The following is a 26776-nucleotide window of genomic DNA, read 5'->3' on the forward strand; positions in this document are numbered from 1 at the left end:
CTTTCTAGAGATCTTTTCAATACCAGAAAAGGCTCTTATGGATTGTACATTGAAGCGGAGTTTTCTAAGGCATGTGAGTATAAAATTATGCATGTCCCACAGTGCAGTACACTGAAAAACAAGCTTGTGCCAAAAGAAGCAATGCAGTGTGTCAGCATGGTGCTGTGGCTGGAGTGTCTGGTGTGTTGAGAGGCCAGGCTGACTATCCTGTTATCAGGTCACAGCAGCACAGCTGGACAGCTTTCAGCCCAGAGACAGGGCTGTTCATGAATTTTGTGTTGAGAGATTCATGAAAAATTCAGGAATTTTTGGGGGTAGAGTTGGAATTCGAGCCATCTCTCTCCTTATTTAATGCTATCCTCATCAGCTAATCCAACTCTCCCTTTTTCAAGCTCTTCCTGGCCCCAATTATCTTACCTTGCCCAAGGCACAGCACAGCTGTCAGGGAGTAGGAATGCCTCTAGTCTGAGCCTCTTTGCCTCTCATCTAGCTGATGGGAAAAGGCTCAAGTGTCAGCATCCCTTATAAAGAATGAGTTTCACATTTCTACATCTATCGAGAGCTTTTGGAAATGTTGTCAGGGATCCTTTGTTCAAACCTTAGATGCTGTAGAGAACAACTGCTTCCAAACACTCATAGTGCAGCTGGGATTTGTGAAGTTGTGATCCTGGCATGGGGATCTGAGCAGAGTATGATTACAGATGGACTGTATTCTCAACATTTGTCCAGTTAGCCTTCGTTATCATCTCTTAAATGGTGTTTGAGAGATGATAGTGAAGGCTAACTGGACAAGCTTCTTCCAGCTTGTTAGACCGACAAGCTGGAAGAACTGGATAACTAATAGATTTTCACACATAATGCCCATAGTTCTCATGCGTCACATTATTTCACAGGCTCATCAGGCCCAGCAGAAAAATTTACTTTTTCCCAGGTACTTACAGCTTCATAGTCTGCTAGTTCTAGCCTTGCTTTGTTTTGCATTGTCCGCTTGCAGAGGTAAACAGCTGGAACAGAATAAAATAAACAGAATTTGCTACTATCTCACAAACATGGCAGATGAGAAATTAAAGCTTCATGTCTGGCTTAAAGCTAGCTTTTTTGTTTGATTTCTCCCTTTGTTCTAGAAAGCTTTAAATATGGGATCAAGGCTACTGGGATTGTAACTGAAATGATGGATCAGATACATAGGTTCATTAAATAATAATAAAATCTGCTTTATGCAACAGACATCATGTGCAAAATTCATGAGATACTTGAGGTCAGGGTTTTTTAATGGCCAGGGAACTAGCACATTAAAGAAAAATGGCAAAGACATTTTTCAAACTGTCTGTGTATAAATCATAATGCATAAGAGTTTCAGCAGGAGCTGCTGCTGTATTAGTCAAACAGGATTGTAAGAACACAAATACATGGTTTTATTTATTTTGAGTCTATATTTAGAAAACACAAACTTTCAACCTAAGAAGATTTTAGCTAAAAAATAATTCTAGATAAAACTCATGTCTCATACAGATTAGTCTGCTATAACCAATACTTAAACTAGAAAATAATGTGAGACCAAAAAATGAAAAAAAGCATCATCTGCTACATATGAGAAAAAATATTCTTTCATTTATTTTCTAAATCCAAAAATCCTTCAGAAGACCTGTCCTTCCTCCACTTCATTTAGACAGAATGCAGAATCTTTATTAATAAAATGGTAAAGTACATTTTCAATAGACCTTATTTAGCAGCAAATACTTTCCAAAAAACTCTGAATATTTTACAGATTCCCCCACCAGTGAGACAACGAGTGCAGTACAATTCCTAATCGGAATTGTATCCTAATTCCTACCCACTTCATTACTTCAGAGCACTGCTCATGTGAGATGGATGAATCTTTTGATCAGATTAGGTGATAAAACCTTAATTTATCTCCACAATCAGCAAAAAGAGCCCATAGTTGCTGGTTGTGCTTAGGAATGTTCCTACTGCCAGCTGGTCTAGTACAGAAGCAAAGACTCTCTGGGAAATAACTTCACACAGGAACTTAATTCTTCCTAACTAGGAGGAAGGATGTGCTCATCTTACATGTAGGTTTGAATATTAAGTTAGTCAACCCAAATATAATTTAAGATGCCATGGAAATATTTATTCCTGACAAGACACCTGCAAATGCATGCAAACCCACTGCAGTGAATGCTCTTTTAGTTGAATTGATTACAAGCACTTCTACCTGCAGTTAAAGATGTTACTTGATGTAAAATGAGTTATATTTTAATGCAATTTTTGTTTTTTCTTCCCCTCCTCTTTTTGTGTGTATTATTTGGTCTACTTTATTTCATAGTCTCATAAGAAGCCATGGTGTCTTTCTCTAATCCCTGCCCCCCCCTCCAACCCCTCTGGTTCCAAGGCAGTTTCTGTGTCTACAAAATCTACAAAGACAGATCTAGATCCACGTCACACACAGCAGACAGAGAGTTTCTATAGCTTTCATGCATTGTAATATATTATACACTTACACTAATGCATTGGCATGCATGCTGAAACATCACAAAAAGATGAGGGGATGAATTTTGGACCCTTTGTACCTAGGCTGCATTCACAATCAGTACACTGGTAAGAGATTCTTGAGGAGAGAGAAAGTCTTTGTCATTTCGCTTCTTTTAAGGTGAAGCATTTTCCTCTTTTCCTTCAAAATTGGTTATTTCATTGAACAAGAAAAAAAAAATCTAAGCCCCTTGTAAATATTAGCAATAAAATACACACTTTATATAATGTGTAGACAGTTCTGAGAATTCCAGGAGTCAAAATTTTCTCTACCAATTTAATACCAACTGAACAGAAACAATAAAAGCTCCATGTTCCTGCACTTTATCAAAACTTGTAAAGCACATTCTTATAGTCCCAGTGCAGACACTTTTAGTTAGTTTAGCACTTCCTTGAGTCCCATTGTGGGCAGATTTTGGGATAATATTTCCTGCTACTCCTACAAAAATTCTTGTTTCAGAGGTAGCTGACTGCTCATCTTTCTGTCAGGATAAGTTGCATCAAAAAAGTATCTTCAGATATGAGAGATTTCAACACCAGAGAAACAACCAGCAGGTCACCAGGAGATGAATTAGCTCGACACATTATTAATTTAACACTGTGTCTTCACTGTGTAACTCTACTGCAGTCATTTTCCCTTCAGGGTTCTTTTAATGACCCTCTTTCCTCCCAGTCCATATAAAGATGTTTGGTTTTCATTATGAGCATGACTTGGCCAAGACTCAAAAAACCATATTTATCCCTCAGACCCTTTTTGTTAAACTGAAATATCCAGATCCCTTCCCCTTCAGAGGAGTCTAATGGTTAAAACAGCTGTGGCTTGGATTCCTTATGCCAGAAATGTGTCCATGTGCCACTGTGAATAAGGTAGAATATGCCTAAGGAGAAATTACTGTTGTGAGAAGTACAGCATATCCACTAGTGTAGGAGGAAAAAGTGCTGGAGGACATTCCTACTCTGACTCAATTTATTGCCATTGCTATGTGCTAACAATTACATCCTTATAAAAGTGCATGTTTGAGCCTCTATTCAACAGCTAACTGTACTGCCACAAAAAGCTGGCAGCAGCTCAGGAATTTGTCTTCACCAGTTTATGCTATCTATCATATTATTTGGCTTATCTGTAAAAAAATCAGTAGCAGGTTGGAAAGCAAGAAAGTGAATATCACCCTCATTTTCAGCCATATAATTTGAACATATAGAGTAGTGAGGTTTTGTTTTTCTGACTTTCAGGACAATGACATTTGAAATATGGATTGAAATATGGTACCTTTCACAGGCACCACTCCTTTTCTGCACCAAATCACACATGAAGTAAGTGTACTTGTCCAGTAGTCGGACTTTGAGGATGTCAATCAATTTCCCTCTCAAAGCAGAGTCAGGATCTCCCAGAATTTCAGTGAATTACAGTGCCTGCTTTTCCAATCCCACATGTTGACAGTGCTTTTACAGCTTCACCAGAAGCGCAGCCTGCAGGAAGGATCTCCACCTGAAGCTCTCTATTTCTGTATATAGCTCTCTATTTATCCGTCCCACAAAGCTCCAGGTCAGGGCCCTCAGTGCACCAAGGAGCTGTAATTCCACCGAGAGCCCCATCCAGGGGTTCCGCTGAGGCCTATCCACAGGAACTGTGCTCAAGCCTAGCTACAGCCCCTGGCACAGGCTTGAGTTGTGTTGTAGATAGATCTCTAACCAGCCCTGTAGCCTATCCATGCTGCTACCTCATTCCTGCCTGCACTCTTGCCAACCTCAGTTCTTGCCTACCTGCCCTTGCTTGCCCCTCCCTGACAAGGGCGCTGAAAAATGCTCACCATGGGGATGAATGATATGCAAGGAACAGGGTCTGATTAATAACCTCAATTTGCTAAATATGGACTGCCTTATACACGTATTTTTAGAGCCAGTGTATTCTGATGTATTTTGCAATCAACATAATTGCCTCTAATAAAGTGAATTATATATTAGATGCTATAGCTTGTGCTTTGGAAGTGACTGATTACCATGAGCGAACAGATTCGCCAATAATTTTAAAGGCTGTATTAATTTGTAACATTTCATAATGAAAGATGGTCAGTGATGTTTATAAATGGGTATTTGAACAAGAAACAAGCGTTGAAATACATTCCTGTAGCTGTGGAGTAAACACAGTCTACTAGCTCTTGAAAATTCTGTTCAGGCATTCACAAAATGTGGGCAATCTGAGAGTTTCAAGTGAGACTACAAAGCCAGAGTTGCATAGAGGATGCCTGTACTTTGCCTCTTGCAAGTTTTTAAACTGTCACATCCAAAAAAAATTTTCATGGTTCGCTACTTGTTTCCTATTCTTGACAGTTGACTTGCATTTGAAAGCTCCTATGAAACCTCATTAGATTTTTTTTCTTTAGATAAGATCATAGAGATTTATGACACATTTCATTCTAGGCTCAAGAAACTGGACTGAGTACACGTTATATTACAGTTACTCAAAAAAAAAAAAAAACCCACAAAAAACCCCCCAAAAAAACAACAGAACTTTCACCCAAAACCCACCCTGAGGAATTTTATCTTGTTGCTAAACAGGGGCTAAATCTTCCCTTTTGCCACAGTGGAGCAAAGGCCACAGCTAAATTCAATGGGAGTTCAACTGGGCCTCTGAAGACCACAGACTATGGCACCTGCACCCTCCCACCACGCACACAAACTCCTTCCATAACTGTGCCAGTGCCAGTGGGGTCACAGCTGGATTCACACAAGTGTGCTTTCACTGAACATTCATTATCTCCACTGAGGCCAGGCTAAATTTATGTACTCCCGGAGCCAAAATCCTGTTTTCAGAGCCAGTGTGTATAAGCCTAGTCTGTATCTAAAGAGCAAAGAAAATAGCAAGCACTGCAAGGTCTAAGGGTTTCAAAGTGCCCTGCAGGCAGACAGTTCTCCCTCCATATGCAAGTGCCTGCTTCAGATGGAGAATTACAGCACAAAACATGACTGCAGGATGAAAAGCATGAAATTAACTCTTTTATTTAAACATTGGGATTTCTAGGGCTATTTCATACCATCTTTAGGTCACCTATGCTCTTAGTCTATAGTAAAAAAATTGCCCTTAGCAACAGCGATTGAGTTTCACTTATCTTAAAAATGGGTCACCACAGAGCCCTGTGTATCTACCAAAGAACCATACTCTTAAGTAAATGCTAATAAAATTAATTTAGAAAGAAGACCATGATCAGGTTTATTTGCATTAAATTGCCAAATCATCAAAACCTTAACTTATGAAACACTTCTCTCCATTTCTAGTCTTTACTCTTTGAACCTATTCTTTTCCCATAACACTTCAGGAAAGCAATTCGATTATAGATTTACACAAGCAGAGGACTTTTTTACATAAACAAAGGGCAAGAAAGAACCCAAATTTCAAACTACCAAAGAGATCAAGAATTAGAAAAAGGCAAATTCATCTTCAACATACAGAAGTCCCCAGATGATGATGGCCTTGGAAAATCCTGCCAGGGTGACAAAAAACTGGTATGGGAAAAAGGTCACCCAAGATCAGACTAAGAATATCCAATTGTCAAATACAACTTAAATCTACATCCATTGAATCATTTCATGCTTCTTTATATTATCATAATGCTTTCAACTTTCCATTATGGTTATATTTTCAGAGAGTCAGAAAGCCTACAGCTCCAGGGACAATGGGGCAGGAAAAGGCATGCAAAGTAGAGCGTGTCAGAGTGCCAGCATTGCTGCCTCCATGCCCTTCTAACCTGGACCACCCACAGTGATGGGGACCTCAGCCTCAGCACTAAGATTCCATTAGGGTCAGCATTCAAATAGCCTCAGAGCCCACAGGGACCCCAGTGTTGGAGAAGACGTGAGACATGCCACAGTGATCACAGCAGCGCACCAACACTGCCTCCTCCACACCTTCCTAATCTGGGACACTCGTGGTGATGGGATCAGGGGAAGTCACAGGAGGAGGGGCTGAGGTCCCTTGGCTTTTCAGCCTAGAAAAGAGAAGACTTAGGGGAGATCTCATTGCAATCTACAGCTTAATTTTCAGAGGAAGAGGAGGGGCAGGCACTGATCTCCTCTCTGTAGTGACCAGTGACAAAGACAGAAGCTGTGTCCAGGGATGTTCAGGTTAGATACATGGAAAAGGTTCTTCACCCAGAGGGAGGTTGGGCACTGGGACAGGCTCCCCAGGGAAATGGTCACAACACCAGCCTGACAGAGTTCCAGCAGCATTTGAACAATACTCTCAGGCACATGGTGTGATTCTTGGGGTGCCCTGTGCAAGGCCAGGAGCTGGACTCAATGATCCCTGTGATTCCCTTCCAATTCCTGACATTCTATGAAACTTATTTAGTTTACTCAACATAGAAACTTAAAAGCAATTTAAAAAATTCCAAGTTACATTTAGATACATCAGAATTCTGTTAAGAAACTTTATTTTTATTTATAGGGGACCTAGATGCAGATTATCAATGCTTTCGAAACAGTACTGCAGAAAAATGTACTTGCATCAGTTACCCTTACTTATGTGTGCATACACGTGCATTGGCCAAACACATTTTCCATGCTCCTCATATTATGGGACTAAGTTACAATTTTTACAATTTAAATTACAAAAGAATCATTCAGGTAAGCACAAAACTCTGAAGTGGTGAGATGACTGGAAAGCCTTATCTGGAAATGCCTTCTGGTTACAGAGGCCTCATTGCAGTGATTTGTCAATGTCAGAAATCAGCAAGGATCAGAACAAAATTCAAGGCCATGCTTGTTGAAGTGAGACTTTCATTATTTAACAGAGATAGCTTCTAATGAGTGAAAAATGTCTCTATGCAGAGAAATATAATGGTATATTAATTCAGAGTGGGAAAAAATACTATAGGTCACCTCTTCCACCTATCTGCTAATATAAGTGTACTTCCTAAAGCTCATTTGATTGGGTTCTACCCAGATCAAATTTTATGCATAGCAAGCACTGACACCAGTCACATTTTTCTTGAGAGGCTGTTATTCTTGGTAGACTTTAGTGACACTTAGTCCTGTCACCAAGATCTTAGTCAATATATTATGTATATATAACTTCCTAAAGGCAAGTCATTCACTTAAGGAGTCACAACTCAGTCTTAGAAACAGTTTAGTAAATTACTCTGTAGGAGTTCTGGTAGGAAAAGTCTGTTTCTTACTACACCTAGAAATCCAGAAAATTTTGAGAGATGAGTCCTTAACAGAGGGATCTGCATTAAGGACTTTAAAGAATTGATTGCAGGAGTCATTGCTGACATAGTGTGACATCAGCTGTAGAAAAATTGGGAACTGAGAATCAAGATTTGAGATTATAGAACTGCAGAGCTCTCCAGAAACCATTCACACATTCTTTGTAAATTCTCATGGCATGAATTTTAACAAATATTTTTATATATATATATGACAATTTGTATCAAAAGTGCTTCTCTGCTACCAGTTTTGCCCCAAGCTATTGACTCATAGTTATGGGTTGATTTCCAGAGATGCTGAGAACATGCAGTGTTCCAGCAGAGTTCAGGTAAGCAATAGGGATCAGTATTTCTCAAATACAAATTGCTTACTAATATGCTGTTGCCAAGGAAATCCTTCCTGTGCATTTGGGCAATGAAAATATACAATGCATTCTCCACACAGTTCTTCCAAACAGTCACTCTATGGTAAAGGGTATAGAAAGACTAATGAGAGAGGAAATTCCTGGACTACTCAAATTTTCATAGAGGAATTTGAAACTAAGCATGGAAAACAAGCAGGCAAGAGACTCCAAAGAGAAAATTATATGAAAATTTTCAACATATGAAAAACACGATACATGACTGCAGTTACTTTTTGTGCAATATGTACTTTTTAGCATTTCTGTGGGTTGGGGAGAGAGGAGGGAAACGAGCCAGGTGAAATGGCTCATGTTCAGAACAGAGCAGAAGAGACAAAACATGGACAGGCCTCTGTCAATTTATTTTTAAAGTATCTCACACTTTAAAAAGGAGCAATTAATTAAGACTTACCCCAACCCCCATGATTGCTCTAATTTCCTAGGAGATTGCCTTTGTAATACTTTGTAGTGACTTTACCTGGGAGGCTACTGAAAATATGTTACATTTTCAAAACTTGTCTTTCTCCACAGCAACAGAATTTAAGAAATTGCTTTGAAGACAGAGAAAAACAGTCTCATTTAGCATCACTTAAAGATCACATGGTCAAGTGCCCTTAAACTTATGTTGCATTATCAGTTATCTACTGTGTTCTCCATAACTCACCAAACTCACCAACATTCTACAGTCCTCCTCCATTTTTAACTCATTTGAGAGAAATGCACACAAAAAAATTTACAATGCTCAAACATCCTGTTGCAACTATATAGACACAGCTGACTTTTTGTCTTCTGGTATGTGGAAACATCCTTAAGACTATAACTGATATGTCAAAGATACTTTTGAGTGCCCTCTGATAGTAGGGCACTATCAGCAAAAGTTCACTAGAGAAAATGAATAAAAGTTACTAATTCTTCTTATTTTATGTCTGAAATTCTTACAATCCTCTTACATTTTCACAAATATGTTAAATTAAGCCTAAAGAATTGAAAAAAAAGACAAATTGCCATTTTGTTGTGAATGGAATTTTTCCCTAACATTTCATATTTTCTACTTATTCAAAAAAGAGGACAGTAATGGACTAAATGCCTCAAATTTGCAACAACTGTGAGTCACTAAACCTCCAAGAGAACCTGACAGGTTCCATTAGAACTGAGACCAAATGCACATGGAATAACAACATCGTATGTGGCGTTATATTTCCCCTTTCTGGGATGCAATTGTCTTAACTAGCTCCTCTATTTAACTAATCCTTAATGACATGACCCGTTTATAATATGCCAGGAAAAAAAGAATCCACCAGTTACAAAATTGTATCTGTAACAAAAGAGAAGATAATTCCAAGCAGGTCACATGCTCAGCCACTAGCTGTGCCTATTTCAAGAGCCAGTTTTTCTGAATTGAGATCCAATTCTCTTTGTCACAAAACTTAAACACAATTCAGGAACATGACTTAACTGACAGGAAAAAGCAAAGTTATTTGAACTACTCTAGCCTTAATAATAGTAGTTGTTATCATTATTACTTATTTTCACTAACATAATCACTCTAAAACCAATGGGATTCTACAAAGAACAACATGTTCTGCCTGGGTGGACTCCAAGACATATGGCAGTAAAACAGGACTTCAACAGATGGAACTTAAGGACCTGCCTTTGTAAAAATTATTTGCAATTTGAGGAATCTCTCTTGACAACACTTAAAGCATGATTTTCAAGAAAAAGTAGGAAGATTTTCAGCACTTTTAAGAAAATTGACTGTTTCTCAGCTACCTCAGAATGATCATGGTCAATATTTTGGAAATTACAATCAAAAGGCTATTTTCCATTTTGACATAAAATAACTTAATCCAAGCCCTCTTTTTGCCACCACGACGTAGCAGTGCACTACAGCTTGATTATCAGAGTGTGTCTGTGGTTTTGTGGCATATTGGAAGATTCTGGTTGTAGATCTTTTTCAGTTACTTTCCACAGAAAAATATTTTTTTAAGCCAAATAATTGCTATTACAAGCCCATATAGATCAAATTATATTTTAGAGAAGATATTAACATGTTATACAAATATGTAAGGATTATTTTTTTCTTATTTAGTTCTGGCAATAAACTAACACACAGTATCTCAATCGCATTTAATTTCTTGTTTAAGATAAATTATTTTCCTGGCAGTATGCTACATTCTGGACAGTAGCTCAGTTATGGATGAGTAAAGATGAGTGGTTAGGATTAATTTTTAAATTAAAATAAAATTCTAGAGTATTTCCAATGGCTAGTTAAAATAGGTTAATGGCAAAGAAATTTATTTGCCTTGTTAGTAATTTTGATCAAGGACTATTACAGAGAGGTTGCTTTTTGCTGGTCTTGAGAGACTTCTAATGCCTGCCACAGTCAATAATTTTAGAGGGCACAGTTTTAAGCTCGTTCAAGACAAGTCCATGAAATTGGTAGCACTACACAGCACCATAATGCATGACAAGTATGAAATGCATTTGCATATCTGTAATAACATAAATTCTATGTACTATATTTTCCAGGAAATAACAATTACCATGAAAATATGCAGAATGTGCAAACATACTTTAGATTTATTTTGGTTCCTTTAACATTTTGATTAAATATATTGATTTTCCTGCATTCCTCTGAGCAGCATGGTTTACAAGGGAAATCCTAATTTCTGGGATTTGGATGACGCTAACCTAATAAGAACATTATTGAAAAGGTGCCTTAAAAGTTTATTTTCCTGCAAATGCCCCAGCATTATCCAGCTCTGGTGACACACCGTCCCCTTTGGTAGCTCCAGCACAATGCTCTGGCACTGCTGCACGGAGAGGCTGTTTCACACAGGACTGTTTCACACAGGACTGCACTTCTGGCTCATGACACTGAAGGAGCAATGTGATAGCAAGATTGGGAGATTTGCTTCCCCTTCCTCGTCCCCTCTGCCACCAAAGAGCTTACCTCAGCAACTGAAACATATTTAAATCTCAAAAGCCCTGAAATGAGTAAATTTACTGTTCAACAAAAGCACCTCCCTGCATGATGAAGACGCTGATTCCAAGTTTAATTCTGTATTCCTGGCGTGCAAACCTGGACACATTATACAGGATTTCTACTTACTAAGGTTTATAATTCATTGACCAATCCACTGATCAGGTATGACAGGAAGTTAGTATCTCCTACTTTAGAATAAAGGACAGTAATATAAACTTTCTCAGCTTGATCCTAAATTCAGACATGGTAAGCATGTAATTATGTATTAAAACCATCCCAGTAATGTGATACATTAGAGCTGAAGAACTCAATGTCTCTTAAACCAGTTAATTACTTGCTGATCTTTAACATATTAGGGGACTTCAGTGAAGTAATAAATGGTAAATCAATCATTTTTCCTTCAGTGACTATTTTCCTCATACAGAGTGGCTAAGCACACACATATGGTAACAATCCCTCTTCCTTGGGAGCTTTCAGTAACTATTTACTGGACATCTTCAAATATCAGTGAAAAATTGAACACTTTTCTACTCCAATAGGATGACGAAACTGTCACATTTTCAAACTATACCTTGGAGAGATGCAGCTCTGCTGAGAGTTTCGGCTTAAAATTATTTTATTTGGCAATGTATTTGAAATTAAACTAAGCCTGCTCTAAAAAGGAAGGAAGAATTTATTGGAACCATCCATCCTGAAGTCTTTGGCTCCCAAGGGCAGAGAATCCAAATTACAAGTGAACACTCACCTACATTTCTGAAAAACTGTAAAATGAGATATTCATGGTCTGAAGTTTTGAGAACATAACCTATCATGTACATGCTCAGTTACCTGGTCTTCAGATGAGCTCAGTACTTACAGTTTGGATTAGAATGAACAGGAGGCTGCTCATAGATACACTTTCTTTAAAAATTAGGTCACTATTTGAGTACAGAAGAACCTAACTTTGTTATAATTTTTAATAATATATTTTCCTAATACATTGCTACCTATTATCCTCAGATTTTGCTGTCTAAGCACACATCAGTAATTACAATATATACTGATAATAATATATATACACAAATAATACTGATAAACTCCCAAGTCACAGGCATATAAAAAATAAACTGTATTTTCCAATACAGTTCATATTAGAACTGTATTAGTTTTCATAATCAGTAATTTTCCACATGGTGTATATTGGAGATAAGAGTTTTAAACTAGTCAAATCTTTGGTTCTCAATCTCATAATAAGCATTGCACAACCATCAATAAAGTCTCCTCTGCTTCACTGAGATTCTCTCATTGTAAATAATTACACTTGCTGGAGCAAACAGAGAATATAAATAGTAAGGTAGGTTTTGATGACTCTTGACTTTTAGGACTTGGGCTCTTTTCTTTTTTCCTCAGATCCACTCCAAAATATGACTTTGATAAGCTTCTGACAAACTTTGAAAAAGGTAGCAACATTTTCATTTCAATATCAGTAGCTCTTGCACAGGAATTACATGACATATAATTATGTTTTAAACAGTAGGATGGTGAAACAAGACAGATTGCTGTGAAACATTCATTAACCAAATGCATAATTTCCAAAAGAAATAGGAAGTATTTCTAGACTGACCATAGTCTGTGTTTTCCGGCTCCCAACAATTTGATGGCCAAAAATAGGGTGTCTATAGGCAAAAAAAAGAAGTAGGAAACTCAAGTTAGACAATACAAGCATTATACAGTCCGTGAATTGTTACTGGTTTTCAGAATAATTTTATATTTTTGGTAGATCTATTAAACTGTTAACTTGACATTTTTGAAATTGGCATCAGAACAGAAAATTACATTTGTACACCTGTTTATCATGCTAGACATTGAAAAAGAAATGACATTGAAAAAAAATGACATTGAAAAAGAAAAAAAAACCTGGAGTTTTTGTTCTCAAAGTTAAGGGAACAAAATCCACAAGGCTAGATAATGGGGTTGTCTTTTACATTTTCCCTAGAAGTACATCTCTCACATGTCCTGGAGAATCAGGTTTAGAGGTATAAAGACAGAAGAAGCTTTGAAATTCAGTCAGTTCTTGATTTTTGAGAGTTTTCATTCACAGATTAATATTCAATTATCTTTCCCAGGTGTCATTTGTTTAACAGTGCCTCTAAAAACATCCTGTTTTCCCAAAGACATCAACACCTCCTTTTTAATAATTGTTTACTTGGTTGTGATTTGAAATGTGGAGTATTTTTAAGGGAAAGACAAAGTATCAAAAACTACTTCAACACTATACTTATTAAGGCTGTGCTACATGTATTGTTCAAAGAATTCACTTCAAACAAATGAAGAATATAAGACTGTATAGATATTTTCATACAAATGACTTCATTTTTTAAATCACAACTTTTGGTAAAAATGGATATTATAACATTTTTATAGAGCACATAATCCCCATACAGGCCATTCACTTAAGAATCAGACTCGATGATCCCTGGAGGTCCCCTCAAATTCAGAATATTCTGTGACTGAGTCACGCATCTATACATAAACATATACACACAGCTACAGAGAATTACATAATATTTGAGGAGTTGAATGCAACTCATTAAATGTGTGAAGTGATTGAGTGGTATTTCAAAACACAGGTGGTCCGTCAGGAAAACCTTCTGCTTTACTCCCTATTTCTCATTGTTTTTTTCTCAAAAATCTCCCAGCTGCAAAAATGGAAACCTCTTTGCTGCCCACTTCCCTTCAAAACTGTTTTAATGTTAATCTGGAAACCTACAGGGCTGAAGGGTGACACATTCACAGCAATTGTCAAATAAAATATATATTGTGAAAAATCTCTTGGTTTTGTAACATTGACACATCAAATTTAATAGAACCAATTTAGAACTTGTTATTTATCAAGCAACATCAAGGAGCTAAAGGATAAAAAAGGAACTATCACAAGCTAACTTCAAAGGCTAAGATGTGTTTCTTAAAAGCCATTTGGTACATTTTAAGGGACCAACAATAAGTAATTCTCCAATCAACCATTCCTTCACAGTGCCACTGAAATCAAAGTGACCAGTAGAAGCACATATGAGCACAAATAGAAAGAAGATTAACTCCTAAAGAATGAATTGCAGTACTCAGCACATTTTGGAGAAGCAACTATAAAATTTAAAAGAGTGATTCATATAAAGCAAAAAGTCACCATCATTGAAATATACAGTTTACAAACTCAGGAAGTGAGAACAGTCCTTCCTTAGAGCACAAAATGTAAATCCAGAGAGGCCCAAGAAGAAAAGCACAGCTACATTATTTCTCTGCTAAAAGGAAGATAAACCTCTGTTTACAGGTTCAAGTAGTGCTTCTGAAAAAAGTGTGTAGTGAGGGTTACTAAATACAGAGAAGCCATATCTGCTCAAGCAGCTCTCCGGCTGAAACTCCCAGTTGTGGACATACTTGCTGTAAAGTCCATATTAAAGCCCCTCATGCATCCGTAGGATTTCTCATGACAAATTGCATATACTCCTATCCCAGCTGAAATTAAAAACAAATTCCATCTTCTGACTTAGGGAAAAATCCCAAAGGTTACTTTCAGCACTCATTTCACAGCAGGCTATGAACAAATACTATATATTCACAACTATGTTAGTGATGGTGGAGGAGGACTCTGCTGTTTCATATATAAATGGAAAGCTATGTGCGGCCAGAGTACTTTTTTCAGCATTTAGTTTAAATAACACATTTAAATTTTACTGAAACTTGCACTTTGGGGGTGCAAGTTTGGGGGTGAAGCACTTTGGGGGTGAAACAGTGTGGACACTAAACACAGTATTGGAAAGGGGACATGATCTTCAGTGTTGTGAAACGTTGTCACTTTAGCTCGCTAGGAGGCAGAGGTGACCAAGGCTTTTCTGAAGGATAAAAAGGTGCAACCTAAATGTGGAGAAGAGATTGAGGAAAAAGCAGAAAATAATGCGCTGGCTACTAAGGATGAGTGTAAGCGTCTCTGTGCCAGGGAGATAAAAGCAGAAAAGTTTAAACAGAACATGAGTTTTAATTAACAAACTACACGATAAGCCATATTAAAAGGTTTCAAAGATGTGTGATAGGGCAAGCAAAAAAGAAACCCCAGTAAAAGGCAGACATTACAAGATGAGAAAGGGGTTCAAATAACAGCTAGTAGAGATAAGTACAGAAGATCATTAAATGCCTTCCTTGTTTGAGTCTGCAGAAGGAGGAGATGGTGGGCAGACAGAGGTCTTTCACAGAGGCATGAGGTCTCCTTGCCGAGGCTCTGAGCCAGGCAGGCAGCAGCTGTCCCTGCCCTGCCAGCCCTGACCCCTCTGGGATGTGTTTCATGGGACTTGGAGAAGCGCAGCTCATGGCTCAGTGCTGCAGCACGGCCAGGGCTGGCCCCCAGCCAGCTGCCCCCCAGAGGGAACAGAGTTCAATTCTGCCAGCAATCAGCTCTGCCAACATGCCCAAAATTAATTTGGACAAGGAGATAAAGCTACAGGGCAAAGCACAGGGCAAAAAAAATTTCAGAGAGGGAAATGTTTTTATGAGGTCAGACAGTTCAGGTTAGAAGGCTGATGAAATTCAGCACAGAAAGCTTAAGGATTTTTTTTGTGTTTTCACACTGGTAAACTGTGTTTATTTCCAAAAAAGCAAAAAAAAAGCCTCACCAAGCTAAAGAACGACTCCTGGCTCCCCAGGACTGTGATTTATATGCATGTGTAAATATTTTTATTAAATACGTCTTCTGGTATTTTTCTTTCTCCTCTGTCTCCAGGACTTTGTAACAATGACTATATAACTGGTGAGAGTTATCAAAAGTACTGAATTATCTGCATGATGTTTGAAGGGGTGCAATTACCTGAAGGGTAGTTTATACATGGAAAAAAATATTCATTCAAGTAACCTTTGAAACATCAACAGTTATTTTTAAAAATATTGCATAAAGCTGAGGAGCTTCAGAAGATTACAGCAAAGGGAAGAGAGGTATTTCCAGAAAAGGTATAAAGCTAAAATTTTCTCTTTTATAATGTTTCTATGTCTACTCTTTAGATTGAACAGGTGTAATACTCTATATGTTTCCAATCTTTGAAAGCTAAGGATTGCTAATATTTGGATTTTTCAAAAGCATATTAGGTCACTGACAGTGCAAAATCCCTACTAGTAGAGAAATAAACATTAGATGTTATGTATTTTGACCAAGGCAATACTTTGTTACCAGCTAGTAAAGATTTATGGTATCACCCTAAGATATGTGCTCAAATACAGCTACAGCTGCTGATAAAGTTGTATTCAAAGAGTAGATATCTAACATACATTTTCAAAGCAGGAAATAGCATTGATGTGTGCAGAGATTAGGAAAACTCTCCTAAAAAAAGGCAAAAAAATACGATGAGGTACAGATAAAAATTTAAACAGAAAGAAAGTCCAAAACATCAAGGAAAAAAGACCCTTGAAAATTCTGGACACTTAAAATAAAGCCTGATGTAAAAATCAGTTTCTGCTTAATGGACTTTTGCAATGCTATGACTGTATAGACAAAAAGCACCAACAATAAACATGCATGTAGTTAAAATGACTGATGTTTTTCCAATGGAATATTCCACATTTTCTTGTCTAATTGCTTGGCTTTAACAGTCATAAAATTCTGGTCTTAATCTGAAATATACCTTGTTCCTTACAGACATCAAACAGTTTAATCACATGACACGTGACCATGATGCAAGTGCTGAGTTTACATTTCCACTTCTGTTCCAAAAGTCTCCGCACAATTTCACGCTCCAGATATTTAACAATTTCTGAGAAGAACTTGCTAGGGAGGTTATCCATGAAGACTTTGGAAAAAAGATTTGCTTTGTTCAACACAGAAGGATTAGGAAATAAAAAGAGTCAGATAAGAAGATCCCTGGTCTAATGGAACGAGGTCAGGAATGAGAATAGGAGGCATGTGCAAAGGAAAAAACCTGCCTCTTCTCATCTGTTCTATTAAAAATATCCCACAGCAATGCAGGGAGGCTCTGCTCACATAAATTACCTTCTAAATTGCTGGACTATGCAAACAAAGCTTGGTTCAACTATTTGTTACAAATCACATATCCAAATACACTGTAAAATAATTACAGCATCCCTTGCAATGTCAAATATTCCCATACAATTAATGTTACACAATCTGTGTGCCTGGTTTCACGATCTAGAAGCTCCTAAGTGAAGATTTCACCCAGGAGAGCTATGGATGTGATATAACATGTACATTTATTAGCATGTACATTACATAACTCCACCATTTTCAAAGAGATGATAATGAAATACTGATGTGGTTTGGTTATCTGTCATGAGTGTAGAAAACTTGAAGGAATTATCATCCTTAAGAATTTTACTTTTCCTCAGAAGGAAATATGAAGCAGTTCATCATGAAGAAGTATTAAAGAGGGAACATTTGTCATTTTGCCATGACATCCCACTTGCAGATGAAGGAAGGTGGGCGGTAGAGCGGCTATGGGAAAGTCAAGAACTGTTTATCAGCCCAGGCAGAAATAATGCTGCCAGTTTTTATCAGTATGCTTTTGAGGCACTTTGCTTGATTGTAGGTGTAACTTGAATCAGCAGCCAGAACAAGCCAGGAGCAAGTGAAACAAGGTTTACCTAGCACTGCAGATACGATTGCAGATACATTTAAGCTGAGCAAAACATTATAAGGATCTTCATGCCCTTTAACCAGAAAACTAGTTTTGCACACATAAATACATACTGGTTCTCTTGAGTTATACACTAATATCATTAAATAAACCTAACCACATAAATCCATAATCCTTCTGTAACAAAGTCATATGAAACAAAATCCTGAAATATAGCACATATTCCACAATAAACAAACTGGCAGCAGTGGCTGCTATGCATTGTAAGGAATACAGTGATAAAGTAAATAGATCTGCTTCGGCTTTACCTCAAAATTAATCAATAACAATATCTGAGCTAATGAAACAGCCGCTTGCAAAAATCAGTGTTACCCATCAGCTTTTGTAAAAGATTATTAATTTCTATGCATTAAAGTCTATAACCAAGGGAGGAAATCACTAGGCATCTTTCAGCTTCCCCTTGTTGATAGTAATAAGAAAAGAATTGTCTCTGAAGCTGCTCCATTCCACTCCACAAAATTTTTTAAAATCCAATTACTTGGATGGAGGGGAGTACTCAAACCACTTATAAACCTTTGCATATTACTGCTATTCTTCTCTCAGGCACCAGGGAATCTTTATAAACAGCAGAAATGAAGCCTCTGCTGAAAAGTGGCTGTGCACAATCTCAAATGCTTTGCATGATGGATGGCGGATTTCACTGGCATTCTGTTTTACATTCATTTCACTTCACAAGCATGATTTCTTGGTAAAGTAAAAGGGTAAGATCGCTAGTCTAGCACTGTCATGCCCATACAGGAAGCAAGTAGGGCTCCATGGTTAGCTCAATATAATTAAAAAAAAGGCTGAGGAATTTGGAAACAAGATTCTGGCTCTGTGGCTCCTCTTTTCTAACCAAAAAGAGGATGAGCATGGAAAGCAGTGTGAGGCAAAGTGTGTCTGAGTAAGGAGTTAAAAAAATCAAAAGTGGCACTGATGGGGCAGTCAGAAAGACACATGGATTTGAAATCTTTTTCCCTCAGAAACCTTAACAGAACCTGTGTATACCAAGCCTGATCTGAAAAGACAATTACTTAGTTATCACACCTGCAATTGCCAAAAAAATCTGCCAAATTCTGTATAATATAACTTGTTTCTTTTTCATTTCTAAAATCTGGCTTCAAATAAAATCCTTCCCTGAAGGCACAGTAGATTATCCAGAAAGGCTCTGGAGAGTGGCTGAAGAGCTGTGATGTTCAGCCACAGACTCAGAATTCAGAATGGCCAAAGGTTGGTCCAGAACAAGTCTAGAAGGAGCCAGCTCAGTAAGGCTGGCTCATAGAGATGTGTAAAGCAATGTCATTCCGCCTGAGACATGAGGTGCCCACAACACTTCGCACTCTAAACTATTTTGCAACAAAGATATTTCAAGATCCTTACAGAGATTCCTATATAATTTTATCCCCAATTTTAGGCATGGGAAAACCAGGCCAGATCAATTGAATGCATTTGTCAAGAAAGTGTTCCCAGTGGCAGAACAGGAGAAGATACTAAAGTCCTTCATCTTTCCAAGGTCCATTAATTTTGCTGTTACCTTCACTCTTGCTTTCACAAGAAACTGTTCCTGTTTGCATACTTTTCCTCATACATTTGTGTCTTTCATCTTAAAAGGTACAAAATAATAGCAAAACCTAACCCTCATCTCAGAAAATTAATTAATGTAAATCATGAAGTAATCTCATTTAAAAATGGGAGTGTGACTCTCACTAGTCTCGGGTATCCTAGGAATTTTTTTACAGCTAAAAGATACTGGGAAATGGTTTGTTTTTCACAATTAACATCAGGAGACACTATGCATTCAGGGCTTGTAGAGGAAATTAGCATATTTTTCTGTGGGATGATATTACAGAAGCTTACCAGCTGAGAGGGCAAGTCAGGCATTCCTCACCAACATGGACATATTATCATTTGTGTGGACATAAATGAAATATCTCTGTGAGTAATCCCTGGCCCAGGGAAGCTATGTTTTTCCAAGATGCAGCTTTCTTATTTGGGCCCCTCAAATTTATTTGGTCTCGGGTAGAGGAAGATGGTGAGCTCCTTTTTTGGTCACAGGTTTAAATTACCAGGAAAAGGCAAGGCAGCTGTTTCTGCTTTTTCTTATTGAGTCTAATACAAAGATTCCTCTCTTAATAAGGCAATTAATATTTATATTCATCTCCTTTGAATTAAATTGATATCACAGAAACAAACCTAATTAACACCTGAGTAGGTCACTGAATGATCCATAATTTTTTTAATTTCATATTATTTAAAAAAGCAGATGTAACTATACTCTTGCCTCCTGACGGCAAAAGTAATAACTGGAAAAGAATAATTTTTGTCCATAAAAGGGTATTTGTCCAAATGAAGCTCCACTGCTTTTAGCTATTTCTATACAACAGAAGGTGGTTTAAAACAAGCTAGAGATAATTTTAGTGTCAGGAGGGAATGTGTCACCCTTTTGAGAACAAAACATCAAGCACATGGAGAACATTACTATAGCTAGTCTGTTTTTTGTAGGTTAGGTCTTTGTACTGCAAAGATTTCTCTGCCGGTGTGGCTTCCAAATTTTTCAGTGCCGGCAGGTGCGTGGTTTTCTCTTTTTATCAAAATATCTGGAAATTTGTGAATCCCGTCCAGTACCAAGAGGGTACTATGTGCAGAGAACCTGAACATCTATTCTAGTGCAAAATTCACACATTTGCAGTCAAACTTTCCTCCCCATTGAATATGTTCTCTTCATCTTCTAATTTAGCAGTTCAGTAACAGATTTTATACCAGCCTTATTTTGGTGGGGAACGTGGAGATGTAAGCACACAAATTTTGCTGTTATATCTCCAGTTAACAATATGTCACCACCATGAATTTTTTCTCATCCTATACATTAACAGCTAAAGTTGCATTGTCACAACAACAAAGTCATGCTGTTGGCATAGGAATGGCAATGCAAAAAGTATCACAGAAAAGCAAACGAGCCAAACACAGCGGACACAGGCTGAGCAACACTTGATTAAAGAGTCTTATTTCATATGCATTTGTGAGATAGGTGCCAAATTCTTAACTTATGTAAATACACTGACAAGATTATACAATCTAGCCCTCACTGAAGTTTTGTGTCCAAACTTAGGCTGTGGGCCTCTGTGAGGAAAGCTCAAAGCAGGGTAGCTGCAGGGCTCTCAGTGGTCCATGGTGCAGATAATTCTAGTCCATACTCCCCTTCAGTCAGACTGCCATGCCAGCAGAGTTGCTCATTTCTCGTGCTGGAGATGGAGGCAGCTGTGCAGAATTCAATGACAAGCACTCCTCTAAGTAAGTACTACTCTCCACAAAATTAAGTTGTTGTATATTTTGTCCTTCTGGACACTGCTTATTTAGACACCAAGCCAAGAACTGGAGCCTCAACCACTCCATGATTCCTTTCCACTTGCCTTATAAGCACTTCAGCAAGCCCCTTCAACCATGTGCTATCTTTCTTCTTTATACTGAGCACTGAGTAGATTGAAGCCTCATGAGCTTAAAAAATCCCTTTTCCTTCAAATAGTATCTCCAGAATCAAAGGTAACTGTGGATCTAGGGGAGGAGGCTTGGAATGCTTACTCTTAGTATTACCCATGTACAAATCTAACTTTCTGCTCTGTTGAAGAACAACATTTTTGCAGTCTGACTCACAAGATCTAAATATGAAAATAGGATAATATTGTTTGAATGTATGCAATAACGCTCTTCATTGCCAGACTGTGCTGTGCATATTTAATTATATTCATGCTAAGATTTTGATTTATACGAATATTACAAGTCTCTCTCTTCCCTTATGTAGGTCTACAAGACTTGAGCCAAAATATTGGTGAAAGTATTGTAGAGAGATTAATATAATACAATGTTTGAAATTATGACTGGTCTCCAATCACCAGTTTTCTTCTGCATTTGAAAGATCACAATTTGAGCACTATTTTGTTCTTGATGACTTCTTTTTAAAAGAATCTTTAAGACAAAATTTAGACGTATATATATTGAAGACAATAGATTTTGTTCTACCAGATGTTATTTTACTGAATATTTAATACAGTTAGAAGTAACAGAGAAGAATTGACAAACTTAAGTTCATAGTGAGAGTCATCATGTCATTTCAAAGCAATAAATATGTAAACAAGAGCTAAGAGCAGCTCTTCGGGATACTGACCAGGAATACCACTAAATAGAAAGAGCAATACAGAACACAGCCACCATTATCAAAAGTGGCACACGACAAACAAAGTGAATCCTTTCAATTGAAGCCACAATCTGGTACTTTGCAGTCGTATTTGTTTGAAGTCATTGGCAATATTGTTCTGCAAAATTCTAGCCCACTAGTCATTATTAGAAAACAACACTTCTGCTCTCAGGGCCTTAGTTTGAAACCTGATATAATGAAATACACCTATGTGGGTTTCTGAATAATATATGTGCAAGTATAGTTATAGACATATGTACATATTTATGCTTCCAGTTTGTTCTGAACCATCTGCCCATTGGTTGTATGCAATGAGACTGACAGATCAATATAAAAATGTCTCTGCACTTGCTAGAAGAATACACACTACTCCAATACTACTGAGTTACCAGTAAGGAAACTCTCACAAAATAAAAAAAAAGATAAATATTAATTCCATTATTTATCAGATTTCTGGTACAGACTTGATATTTAAAATATCTCCCCCTTTCTAAATTCAGACCATATTAGGAATAAGAGGCAATAACATAATATAGTTTACTACATTTCAAAAATAGTACGTTAATTTATTTCATGACACACTCAGCATTTTCACACTTTTTTTCCAAATATCAAAATAGCCATTATCATCTCAACACTTTGCTGAAAATTTATAAATAAAATACTTCTACAATTTGTTACTTTTAGGAGAATTTCTACTCTTTACCAGGTTATGTAAGAAACAAAGTATATTAAATTTGCTATGAACTTTTCTGTAAGGCCTTTCAGGCTCTATTTGTGAAAGTCAAGAACATATTGAAAATACTTACCTGGAATCGATAAAAGGTGCCATCATCCTTCAGAGTTAGAACATGGTCTGAGATTGGGAAGAAATAGCCATGTGCTGCCATCAGAGTTCCCAAATGCAGAGCTTCAACTGTTTCAAGAAAAAAAAGAAAGATAAACTAAAGAGCTAAGTAACGTTTTTTCAGCAATTTAGTTTTGTGGTTAATATTCACCTGATACCCTGCAGACAACCACTTTGTTCTCAAAGTCCTACCATCTTGAAAGAGCTGTCTTTTTCTGTGTAACATAATGATGCAACCAAAAAAACACAGCACTTTCCTTAACAAGTAGATTTTACATGTCCCACTTGTAGCTGTGGTTCCACTACTTATATTGACATTAAAAGGTAGCCTTAATGTTCACTCACTTGTTCTGAAGCTGAAAACAGCTATCACCTTTACCTTGATGGTTCAGCCTGCTTTTCTTCTTCAGAACAGTTTCTGATTACATGTTAAAATAGTTGATTCTAATTACATGATATCTTTCTCAGTAGCTATCAGAGCTACTGTAAAGGATAGAGATGTCCTCAAAAGTTTATTACTGGAAAAATGGCAAAGGATAATAACAGGTTCCTAGAACAGTTGAGGTAGGAAGGTATTTGCAAAGGTCATCTTGTCCAACTCCTTCAATCAAGCAGAGAAACCTTAAGCTACTAGCTGAGAACTTTGAGTGTTTTTTGAATAACTCAAAAGAGTGAGACACCACAACCCCTCTGGATAATGCTCAGATTTATATTCCTCCTCTAAGAAATGCTCATTTGTTCCTATTGCCTATAACGGCTGTCAGTAATGGCCAGCACAGTCTTGTATTAAAAGCACCACTGCAGCACCCAACCTGCAGTCAAGCATCATCACACAGAAAGAAATTCAAGTCCTGACGTCTGTATTCTTGCTGACAAACACAGAAAGAGACATTCACTTATGTTTCACCCATTCTTATTTTCAATATGAGAAGGCTTATTTATTTACCCATACTTCATTAGCATCCAAAAAAATTCCCTCCTTCACCCTTTGCTCACCTGAAGACATTGACTCACATAGGAGATACAGGAGGAGCAGTGGGACAAGTTTAGGCTAATCCAAAGCCAGCAAACACATGAAAGGAACAAGAAAGGGGATCTGGACAGTATTAACTGAGAGCACACTACAGGGCTTATTTGATACCAAACATTTATTGTCATTCCCATCTTTAGCAAACCGATTCTTGTCCCTCCAGACAGAACCATCACCTAAAATACAACACACCTTCTCTGGCTATGAGCTCTCCAGCCTGATGTAAAACTCCACAATGTTACTTAGACTTTTCCCAGCTGCAAGCCTAGAAGAAATCTCTCTAACAGAAGGAAGGGAGCTGCTTTATTCCTTGTGCCTGCAATGTCTGTAAATTCCCATCTGAACTTTGCCCTTAATATAAAAAGTTCATATATTGTTGTTATTCATTCATTTCAAGCTGCTAAATGCTATTATCCTTGAATCAGAAATTTGAATCAATGCTTTCTGTATCATGTCAGCCAGTGAGATTTTTTTTTTACTGCTTCAGTTCATCTGCCTTTCAATTTTATTAAGCTTTTCTTTGTTCTTCCCATTGCAACTTATTGCCAACTCAAAAATTTTTTATTTTTGCATGTATTATGTATCTTGGTGGAATGAGAGAAAAACAAAGAAGAAATGTGCTGACTTTTCTAGAGAAAAGCTTTCTCACACAAGGGTGACAGGGCTTGCCAGGGAGCTCTGACACAGATGAGTGCATTCTCTTTTGATTAAGCCTACACTAAATAGGCTCCAGATTTTTTTCATGTGCTTCCTGAATTCTGAATCATAATATTTTTCAAGATCACAAGAAACTCATATTATTTCCTTTTACACTCCAATTTTTTGAGCATATCTGGACTACTATGTCCAGTTATGATTAACATGTCCATTGCAGTACACAAAAGACATCAACAAACTTTGAGTGAGTCAAGTGGGAGTCCACCAATATCACTAGGGCTGAAGAATGCACCCTATAAGGAGAGGCTGAAGGAGCTGGGCTTGGTCAGACTGAAAAAAAGGAAGGTGTCAAAATTTTGGAGGTGGCTAGAAGAACTTTTCCAATACCTGAAAGAAGATTTCAAAATGTGGGAGGCAAGATGTTCATGGATTTGCAGGGCAATAAAGTAAACAAAAGAATAAAAAAATAAAAGAGAAAATGGTAATAAACCAAATCAGGTATAGTTCTGACTTTCAGACAAGCAGCAGGAGTGGCTGCCCCGACAGACTGTGGAATCTGTATCCTTGGAGGGTTTCAAGACCTGAACAGATAAAGTTCAGGGCAACATGTTTGACTTCACAGTTTTCACTGAGTTGAGCAAGGAGTTGGACTAGAGTCCTCCTGAAGTCCCTCAGGAGCTTGAATTATATTACAGCTCTGTGACTCTAGATGGGTCAAGCAGAAGTGGAATACAGGAGACAAAAAAGGGATGAAGACAATTGGAGAAGAAACTATTGGAAAGCTCCTGCCAGAACAGCCTATATTCCAGGCAAGGCTGGATGCAGTAGGAGTAAGGGCTGGTATTTCTCTCACTGACTGAGTCAGTACATATAAGCAAGTAGAGTCACAATAGGTCTCCATGAAAAAATAGAAAGAGTTATCTGCCTTTCTTTGGAAGTCAATTACAGTTATTTAAGGTCTGAATTAGTCCCAACAGCAGCCTATATTTCTTCTCCAGTTATGTATGGGGAGTAAGGTGATTATACTCTTACCTCAGGCAATCTCATTCAGCTGGAATCCACACTAACTCAATGTTAAGGTATATCTTTGTCCTTTCACCTACTAAGCCTTAATAAGGACAAACAAACTTCTCCTTTTTTTTTTCTTTAACTAATACACAATTAATTTTCATTTTTTATGGTTGCCAATCCATCGGTTTCTTTCAGAATTACATGAATATAAATGCATAAATATTCCCTTTTAGTATCCACCTAACATCCACTATAGCTCAGGCTTTGAGTGTTACAAAGTTACACCCAGTGAGTAATATCCACAAGTTCCCTGTCTCACACCAGGCTGGTAGAGGACTAATACTGATACTCTCTGTGCAGCAGCAGCGGAACTACAGCACACAAAGAAAAGTCAGCTCTCAGGAGGTTTCTATTCTCTAAGCATGAGGTTGTCCAGTGTATTACAGAGGCAACACTTTGATACCCATCTCAATTTGCTAAAATCAGACTGAGAAAATAACTACTATAAGAAGCCAATGAAGTACAACGGCAGTATTTAGGAAATAAACCCATAAGCTTGAAAAGGAAAATGAAGCCAGCAGCAGACCAATCTGACATGTCAAAATGCCTAGAATTCAAATACAGAGAGATTATATATCTTCCTTCCTGTGTATGAGGTTAGAGGATTTTCATTTAAGAATCACATGTCATCTGGAAAAATGGCAAATGTGGGTTGGGAACATCAAAAACATCTGTGAAGTGCATCAGATAAGAAGAAAAAAGAAGTCTGAAAAATGTTTTCAGACATACTGGTTGTCAGGTGGAAAGAGTATGTTTATATGTATTCAGAATACAAACTCAAAAAATTGGAGGAGCAGAATAAAAAAAAAATACAGGTTTTTCAGATGGCAAGTGAACACAGATGCACACAGAAATGTGATATCTACACAACTATTATTTTGCAGTCCTCAGTCACTCTGTATAAAAACCACAGAACATAAACAAAATCCTCAGTCACACCCAGATACCCTCACTGAGGAGCCATAATTCAAATGGCAGTCAGCTGCTATACAAGGGGTACAAACTGCAGCCAAAGATGTCTTGTCAAAAATCTGAGGAAGACCAAGCTCCTGAAAGTGTAACTGGTAAAATGGAATAGACTTTGGCTTCCTCAACTCAACACCCTCTTTTGAAGATACCAACTATCTGATTTAAGGTTCCAGATCTTTCCTAGCAATTAAGCTGTGGAAAAGTGGAGCAGCACATTTAAAACACAAATTTACCCTAACCACT

At 37.5% G+C, this 26776-nt stretch overlaps 1 protein-coding gene across 8 annotated transcripts in view; it reads right to left on the reverse strand.

The window, feature by feature from the left end:
• RGS7 (regulator of G protein signaling 7) overlaps window positions 1-26776 on the reverse strand; it is a 249874-nt gene that overhangs the window by 79284 nt on the left and 143814 nt on the right. For all 8 annotated transcript variants that reach the window (XM_058800926.1, XM_058800920.1, XM_058800928.1 and 5 more), the window contains exons 5-7: window positions 22769-22875; window positions 12724-12775; window positions 940-1004 (exon numbers count right to left, since the gene is read on the reverse strand). In XM_058800926.1, the coding sequence (XP_058656909.1) occupies window positions 940-1004; window positions 12724-12775; window positions 22769-22875 (224 nt within the window). The remainder of the gene's footprint in view (window positions 1-939; window positions 1005-12723; window positions 12776-22768; window positions 22876-26776) is intronic.

This window comes from Ammospiza caudacuta, chromosome 3 (assembly GCF_027887145.1).
Source record: "Ammospiza caudacuta isolate bAmmCau1 chromosome 3, bAmmCau1.pri, whole genome shotgun sequence".
Lineage (NCBI taxonomy): Eukaryota > Metazoa > Chordata > Aves > Passeriformes > Passerellidae > Ammospiza > Ammospiza caudacuta.